At 41.1% G+C, this 9,105-nt stretch overlaps 1 protein-coding gene across 1 annotated transcript; it reads left to right on the forward strand.

The window, feature by feature from the left end:
• Positions 1-475: 475 nt before the first annotated feature.
• On the forward strand, positions 476-7,351 carry SLC30A1 (solute carrier family 30 member 1). The gene is made up of 2 exons (XM_061383575.1): positions 476-1,091; positions 2,654-7,351. The coding sequence occupies exons 1-2, from the start codon at positions 476-478 to the stop codon at positions 3,556-3,558; spliced, it is 1,521 nt and encodes a 506-aa protein (XP_061239559.1). The 3' UTR covers positions 3,559-7,351.
• The last annotated feature ends 1,754 nt before the right edge of the window (positions 7,352-9,105 follow it).

Consider the following 9,105-nt stretch of genomic DNA (forward strand, 5'->3'; position numbering starts at 1 on the left):
GGCCACACCGGAGGAAGACCGCCGGAGGGGAAGACCTGCGCGGAGAACCCGCAGATGCTTGGAGCCTCCTCAGCGCTGAGCTGCCGGTCGCCCGCCCCCGCCGCCCGCCTGCTCGCTCCTGCTCCGGCTCTCTGTCGGCGGGCTTCGGGAGCCCCAGCTCCCTGCCGCCTCCGCCGCCGCCCCGCTGTGGGGGTGTGGGGGCTGCTGGGGCTGAGCCGGGCCTCGGCGCCGGCTCCGAGGACGGACGCCTAAGAAGGAGCTGCGCGCCGCCGGCCGGCCGGGGACGCCCGCAGGCGCGTGGGCTCGGCGGCTAGACCCCGGGCTCGCCCGCCCCTGTCCGGTCACCGAGGCCCCGCGGCAGACTCCCGAGCCCCGCGCCGCTCGCCCTCCCTCCCTCCGTCGCCGGCTCCTCGGCGCCTCGCCGCCTCCTCAGGAGTGTCCGGGCCGCGCTCGGGCGGGCTTCTCAGCCGCAGCCATGGGGTGCTGGGGTCGAAACCGGGGCCGGCTGCTCTGCATGCTGTTACTGACCTTCATGTTCATGGTCTTGGAGGTGGTGGTGAGCCGGGTGACCACGTCCCTGGCGATGCTTTCCGACTCCTTCCACATGCTGTCGGACGTGCTGGCGCTGGTGGTGGCGCTGGTGGCCGAGCGCTTCGCCCGGCGGACCCACGCCACCCAGAAGAACACCTTCGGTTGGATCCGGGCCGAGGTGATGGGGGCTCTGGTGAACGCCATCTTCCTGACCGGCCTCTGCTTCGCCATCCTGCTGGAGGCCATCGAGCGCTTCATCGAGCCGCACGAGATGCAGCAGCCACTGGTGGTCTTCGGGGTCGGCGTGGCGGGGCTGGTGGTCAACGTGCTGGGGCTCTGTCTCTTTCACCACCACAGCGGCTTCGGCGACGACTCCAGCCACAGCCACTCGCACGGGGGGCACAGCCACGGCCTCCCCAAGGGGGCCCGCAGCAAGAGCAGCCGCGCCGGGGGTAGCGACAACGCCGTGACCCCGGGCGAGCAGGGTCCCGACCAGGAGGAGACCAACATCCTGGTGGCCAACAGCAGCAACTCCAACGGGCTGAAATTGGACCAGACAGGTGAGGAGAGAAAAGCCGCCGCCGCAGGTGGTTGGCCCTGGGGAGCCCAGACCCCGGGATGGCCCCGGGCGGGGTGGCCCGCACGCCCCCTGGCGCCCGAGCCGACCGCGCCGCGCCGCCTCGGGGCCGCTCCTTCCCGGGCCGGCTCCCGCACCTGCGGGGAAGCCGCCAAACAGACGACCCTAGCCCCGCGCTGTCAGCCGGTGTCAGGAGCCGGGGAAGTGCGTCCTCCGCCCCCCGTATGGGGGTGTAGATGGCACTGTGGTGGTGAGAGCGGGCAAAAGGTCAGGAGGTGACCCTCAGCCCGCTGCGGTCCACAGCTGCACTTGGCAGTCTTACGGGCTGTCGTTCCAAGAGACTGTCTGATTTTGGCGTTTGCAGGATCAGCAGTGCTTCCTAATTAAATTTCTTCGCCCTCTTGGAAAACCGGAGAGAATCTCCAGTTGGTCCTCAGTTGTTGGATGTTTGGAAGCTTGCTCTGCCCAAGTAGTACTTTTGCCCTTCAAACAAGTTTCTTAATGTATTCAGAGCGATCTTAGTGATTGACTTTCCTGAACTTAAAATCTTGGTTAAAGGTTTCTGTTATGAACAGCAGTGCATGTGTCGGTGAATTTTCTAAAGTCTAAACCCAATCCTGAAAATCCTAGACTTAGGACCTGTCTGGGCATGTTTTTTGTTTTTTGCGGGGGGCATGTTTTAACATTTCACTTAGGATTTGTCGTTTTTGTACTAAGGTAAAAGTGATGATAATTTATTCATCTTATATTTTTAATGTGTAGTTTTCATTCTAAACATTAAGTGCTCTTGGAAGGAAATTGGGGAAATAGGTGTTGAAAGAGGAGATGGGAAAAGGAATCATCCTAATGCCCTACTAACCCATCTCAGTGCTATTTTTAATAGGTTGGTGTATTTCCTCCCACTGTTTTCCATTTATATGGAAATATCAATTTCTGTTTACCTATTTGTGTGAAACCACACATGCATGGCACTACATAGACAATTTTCCTCTTTCTAGGATTCAGGATATCATGTTAATGAAATTGACGTTGTATATTGAAAATGTTTAGTAAACAATTGAATTTCCTCTCACTATACTCTGCAAGGAGTTATTCCAAAGAATATTAAGCTGTTCTGGTGTGTATAATTCCTTTAAAGGAGCTAGTAGGGTAGATAGTGATCATTTAGTTCCAACTTTTCCTGAAGTCTCCGTGTGATTGTTGATAGGCTTATATGGTTGATTTGTCAGTTTCTAAACCCCTTCCATCAAGGGACTCTTATTTATAAGTGACAAAAGTCTAAAAGTTAACCTTAACACTTGAATGATGCAAAGTGACTAGAGCTCTGTGTCAGGTCAGCCATGTGTATTAAGAGTTATCCATAGTTGTGTATGATTTGGGGTGATGGCATTCAGTTTTGTTGTTTTTGATATATGCCAAGTATAGAATGTTCCCAGGGTATGTTTTATGAAAAATTTTCACCTCCATCTCTTAAATGGAATTAGGCAAGAATGTTTATATAAACACTTTAGATGTGTTTGATACAGAGTTTTTATTTCTTTGTAGATCCAGAAAAGTCCAGAAATGATGCAATGGAAGTACAAGTGAATGGGAATCTTATCAGAGAACCTGAAGAGGTGGAATTGGAAGAGGATGAAGATAAGACTGGACAACTTAACATGCGTGGAGTTTTTCTGCATGTCTTTGGAGATGCTTTGGGTTCAGTGATTGTGGTAGTAAATGCCTTAGTCTTTTACTTTAATTGGAAAGGTTGTCCTGAAGGGGAGATTTGTGTGAACCCCTGTATACCTGACCCCTGCAAAGCATTTGTAGAATTAGTTAATAGTACTCAGGCAACAGTTCAAGAGGCTGGTCCTTGCTGGGTACTGTATTTAGATCCAACTCTTTGTGTTGTAATGGTTTGTATACTTCTTTACACAACTTATCCATTGCTTAAGGAGTCTGCTCTTATTCTTCTCCAAACTGTTCCTAAACAAATTGATATCAAAAATTTGATAAAAGAACTTCGAAATGTTGAAGGAGTTGAGGAAGTTCATGAATTACATGTTTGGCAACTTGCTGGAAGCAGAATCATTGCCACTGCTCACATAAAATGTGAAGACCCGGCATCATACATGCAGGTGGCTAAGATCATTAAAGACGTTTTCCATAATCACGGAATTCACGCTACCACCATTCAGCCTGAATTTGCTAGTGTAGGCTCTAAGTCAAGTGTAGTCCCGTGTGAACTTGCCTGCAGAACTCAGTGTGCTTTGAAGCAATGCTGTGGGACACGGCCACAAGCGCAGTCTGGAAAGGATGCAGAAAAGGCCCCGTCAGTTAGCATTTCCTGTTTAGAACTTAGTGACAATCTAGAGAAGCAGCCCAAGAGGACTAAAGTTGAAAACATCCCTGCTGTTGTGATAGAGATTAAAAAAATGCCAAACAAACAACCCGAATCATCTTTGTGAGTCTTGAAAAAGATGTGATGTTTGACTTTTGCTTTAAACTGCAAGAGGAAAAAAGACTCTATTGAAATTCTATGTTTGCCAAGTAGTGTAATTGAAGTCCTTGTCTGGTCACACAGTTTAATTCTATTTTTGTAAGAACATAATGGGACTGCTTAACAGAGTTCTATATTACAACTTTGTGACTATTAGTGCAGAGTACAGCTATGCTGTAACAGTTTTGGAAAGCCAGTTTTAACACTATGTTACATTTTTGTTTAAGTATAAACCTTATATAACATAATACTATTTGATTTCCAGTTTTTCAATGGTAAAAAACTAATTAGGGGGATAAATAAATTTAAATTGTTACTGGAATTTCTCTGCTTTTCTTTTCCCCCAGTGTTATATTTTGTTTGTTAGAATTATAATTGCTAGAACTCTAAAAATCAACAGGTCTGTTTCCTTTGACGTTTTATGTAATATTTACTTGCCCTTTGAGATCATTACATAGCATAATGGCAGCATATTTTAAGAATGACTCATGAATATTATTAGGAAAAGTTCTTTTTTTTCTTCACATGGGGTTTTATGATACTGAAGATCAGTTACTACTCTGTATCCTATGTTGCTGAGTATTATTCTAATAAATAGATAATTAAATTGAACTAGTATACCTATAATAGGGCAAATGGACAGTAAGAGCAGGGAAGGAAGTTTTACCAAATTTAAGTATTTAGATTCTTGTAAGTTAATAATCAGACTACATATCTAAATTATTCTGAGAATTTTAACTTTTTTTTTTTAAAAAAAAAACAAAGGTAGTCTAAAAGATGAATATGTTCACCAGCATTACTTCCTTTGAAAGATTGGCATTAGAAACAGAGTTGAAAGTTTACTCATAAAATATACAATAAATATTTTTAAGACTGTTTAATAATTACATGTTAAATGAAAGCTTATTAATCTAATCTTTTAAATTGTGAGTTTTAAAAATAACTTCAGAGTCATTTCACAGTGACCAATTATGAATGGATTCAAACAGCTTTTTGAGCCCAACCAGCAATGCTTGTGCTTTGCCAAGAGCCATTGACTTGAGAGAAAAATCTGAAGGTTAATGCAGTTTGGATATTAAACTGTCAAAAAGCAAAATTTGTTAAGACAAAATTAATAATTGAGATTCTATATGTCATTCTGTCTTGACATTGCTCAGACCTTCCAATAGTGGCTTATTTTGCAAGATGTCGTAATATCTATACAGGAAACTGTTATTGGCTATTTCATTGTTTGTATGGATTTCAAATCCATACACAAATATTATTTAAGGGTATTTAAGTTATATTTTTCTGATAGAGGGATTATGCTTTGTGAAGAAACTAGATTTTTGTCCTCAAAAGGATGAATATTAATATCAGTTATCATGTATAGCTCTATTTTTCTAGAAACGAGGTATCCTGACTACTTTAGTACCTTTTATAGCTGACTACTTTGGGGATGGCTACCTTTTGGGATTTGAAATAATTCATTGTTTAGTGGGTCTTAAGATGAAAACGTTGGCATTTGACAGTTAACTTTTTAAAGGGATGATCTTTTATGGTAGATGATGTGATTTTTTCCTAGTATAAGCCTGTTGCTGGCAATGGGCCTGTTTAAGAACACCCGATTTTTCCATTGAGAATGAGGTAATTTTAGGAACACAGTTTGTAAGTTCATATTTACTATAATGGGCCAAAACCATAACCTGCCAATTTGCAATACATCTTTATCATTTAATACTCTTCTGATATTGTATATTTCAATTCCTAAACTGGTAGTTACTTGGAATTTTGCAAACATTTTTTTAAAACATGAAATTGGAATTTCATATGAGTGAACAAGAGAAAGCTTCAAATTATATCATGTACATTCCTGATTTACCATTTTTTGAAGATCTCAAAACAATTTATGTTATAGAAATATTTCAGTAGTGATATAAAAGGATAACTGGTAATATATATTACATTCAATGAGGTTTTCTTTACAATGCTCTATTGGGTCTATTAAAGGTTGCATAAGGCATACGACATCAACTGAAAGAATTTTTTTTTTAATGGTGTATAAGCATGGGACAAGGGCTACTTTTTTTTTCAAAGTGCTTTGAAAGTAACAGCCTTTAGATTTTAGTCATTTCACTTCATAATTTTAAGTAGCTCATAAGTAACAAAGTGGTACCATAGGATTCTCTTTTTCAAAGGATTTCTGTCATAATAGCAAAATCAGTGGGCACTGACCCACCTTTTCAGTTTTAGCAGAGAATTATTTATTTCTTTACAATGCACTTTCTAACCCATTTTTAGCTATATTAGCATTATCTTTTTAAAATGCTTTTATATTTAAATATTGTGGGATTTAAGTGTCTTTTCCAAAATAGTTTATTCTTTCCTGGAAGAAAATGAGGGAAATTCCATTAATTATTAGGAGACTTAAACCCAATATTTAAATGCTGTTTTATAACACTGCATCAGTTTTAGGAGGTGCATCTCTCCTGCTGGCTCTTTTATATTTGAGCAAGATCAGTGTATTTAGAATATGTGTTTAGAAATGTGTCTATCGTCTCAATTTAGTAAGATGGAGGTGCTGCATGTGCCTGAATTAAAACCAACCCAGACATTTTTTCCAACCTAAATTCCGCCTTAGTGATGAGAGAGATTTAATTCTCCATTGTCACCTTTTAGTTATATGATTGTTTAATAAAATTTTTTTTTCCAGAGAGCATCTGCCCTGTATAAAGTATGAACTAAAACCTAAAGGAAAAGTAAAAAACTCAGAAACTTTGCTGTGTGTATTTTAACACTTTAGAAAGTAGTATGTTTGGGTAACTAAGGTATGTAATTTGACCAGGAAGAATTTGCATCAAGAGCACCTTGGAAAATCACAAGTAGATGACTATTAATGTTTGTACCTTGTTAACATCCTCAGTTAATTTTGAATTTTTGAAAGTTCTGAAGGAAAAGGCCTATGGAACCTAATGTGAAGTATTTAGTAGGCTAACTGGTATTGAGTTGTAGATTTTTACTGTTTATAAACAAATATCATTTGATGAAATGTCATTTACCTGCTGTCTTAGGATGTTCACACATACACAAATATGGAGAAGAATCCTACAATATAGAACTATTTATTTTAATAGAGTTTCAGTTAAGTCATAAAACAGTGTTAAAACTTGGGAAGGTGGAGGGTTTGTTGTTTTTTAAATTGAAACTGTCATACAGTGTTTGACCATCTGAAACGGGAATTATAATAGCACTATTTTGATGTAACTCTACCGCTATCATGTGGCAATGCTATTTAGTTTTACTAACAAGTTCTGAAATACTTAGCAGTCATTTTCACTGGCACAGGAGCCTTTTGTATGTCATTCAATTAAGACTTTTAAACCAAAAACTTTATGGTTCAGTGTCTTTGGCAAAAAGATACTGAAGGGAATGTAACATACGATTAATATGTGGTTATATATAAAAAGACACAAGTTGCCATGTTATGGTTCTGCCTTGAAACAGCACAATGAAGCGTATCAGTGTATCTGTGATTCTTTATGAAACCTCTGTGTTGTGTTGTTTTGTGTCTGCCACGGGGTGTCCTCTGGGCCAGGTGTGGCACAGTTAAATGCAATTATCATCTCATGAAATGCAGATGCAGATAAAACGTCTTTAGTGCTGCAACATTTTACCTAACTTTTTGTATGTTTCTGACTGTGCGTTGTTTTCCAAAGCTGTTCCTACCTCACCATGAGGCTTTATGGATTGTTATGTATTATAAATGTTCTTTATGAGACAGACTACTGTGTTTCTTCTCATTTATTAAGAGTTAAGTAGAAAAATAAACTAATTTTAATATCTACTTCATTGTTTTGTGCATATGGCCTCACTCAGCAGTTGTGGCGCACAGGCTTACTCGCTCTGGAAAATGGGGGATCTTCCCAGACCAGGGATTGAACCAGTATCATACTATCCACGATTTCAGGCAACCACTGGGGGACTTGCAATGTGTCCTTCATGGATAAGAGGAGACTAAAAGTGTGTGTGTGTGAGAGTCACTCAGTTATGTCGGACTCTTTGCGGCCCTGTGGACTGCAGCCCGCCAGGCTCCTCTGTCCCTGGAATTCTCCAGGCAAGAATACTGGAGTGGGTTAGCATTTTCTCCAGGGGATCTTCCTGACCCAAGATCGAACCTGGGTCTCCCACCTTGCAGGCGGATTCTTTACCGTCTGAGCCCCCAGGGAAGCCCAAGAAGAGACTACTGGACTATGTTTTCTAGTAATTCTTTTCCAAACAATTAATTGTAAGATCCAGTGTTGAATTACAGCACCAGAGGAGACTACTACAATTGATTCCACATTTCTTTCATGCTTGAGAACGTTTCTGCGATCAGTGCATCAATACAATCAGTGGTATCTTAACCACTCCTTTTGGCCCACTGTGTCTCTTATTAGCATGTATCTTACAATTAATCATTCAGAAAAGAATTACCTGGTCTTTCCAGAAGTACTGCCAACATTTCCTAAAACCTTATGTACTATGCATTGCACATCTGGATGAGAGCTGTTGCTTTTGAATTAGATGAAAATATGCTTAAGAAAGTCAATGACAATGTTGCTTTTAAAGAAATCCCATAGACATTTCTGAGCCTTCAGAATTGACCATTTTTGCCCTCCTCACTATAGCCTATATAGCCTTTTCTCTTTTAAATCAAGTAACGTAGCACTTTGTTGCATTTGCTTATTTACAAACCTATTTCCTTTTTAAAGATTATAAATTCTATGAGGTCAGAGCTATCTTCTTTATATCCTCAGAGTCTAGCACACTGTAAGCATTCAAAGGTGTTTGAAAGAATATTGAGGAATGGCAGGTGTGGAAGAGGACATAGCAATAACACTATTAATAGCTAAAATATACTGAGCAGTTATTACCTACCAGCCACACACATTTTCATTTAATCCTTACAAACTGTTAGCAACATTCCATTATTCCCATTTGGCAGACCAACGGATATCAAGTACCTTACCCAGAGGCATCCAGATAGCGATAGAGCCAGAACTGGACAGGAGATCTAGAGCACATCAAGTAACACGCTTTCCCATGACTTTGAACTGTCAACAACCTATTTCATATGTAAGTTCAGAATGAAGATTTTTATGCAACAAGCAGCAATAGATAGGCCAAAAAAAAATACATTTTACAGTATTTGATATTTACAAAAAACATCAGCATAGTCACCAGACAAAAAATCAGAACTTATGGTTGTGTCATTCAAATTACACGGGGCAGAGGGATAACAATGTTTGTTAGAATTTAGTGTCTCTTGGTTTCAGTCTAGCCTTGGAGACAGTGCCCATCATTACAGAGTAGTCAGCTAGGCCACTGTTAGTACAAGTGTTGTTTAAGGCAGGAACTGCTCCACTTGGAGCACAAACACCTATGGCCTACATATCTTTTTATGCTGAAAACTGGGTATTTGGAGAACTGGAGACCAGAGGTGATTGAACTAAATGTGAATGAGGAGATGCAGGTAGATGATTTGCTTTTCGACAGA

The sequence above is a fragment of the Bos javanicus genome, chromosome 16, assembly GCF_032452875.1.
Source record: "Bos javanicus breed banteng chromosome 16, ARS-OSU_banteng_1.0, whole genome shotgun sequence".
Taxonomy (NCBI): Eukaryota; Metazoa; Chordata; class Mammalia; order Artiodactyla; family Bovidae; genus Bos; species Bos javanicus.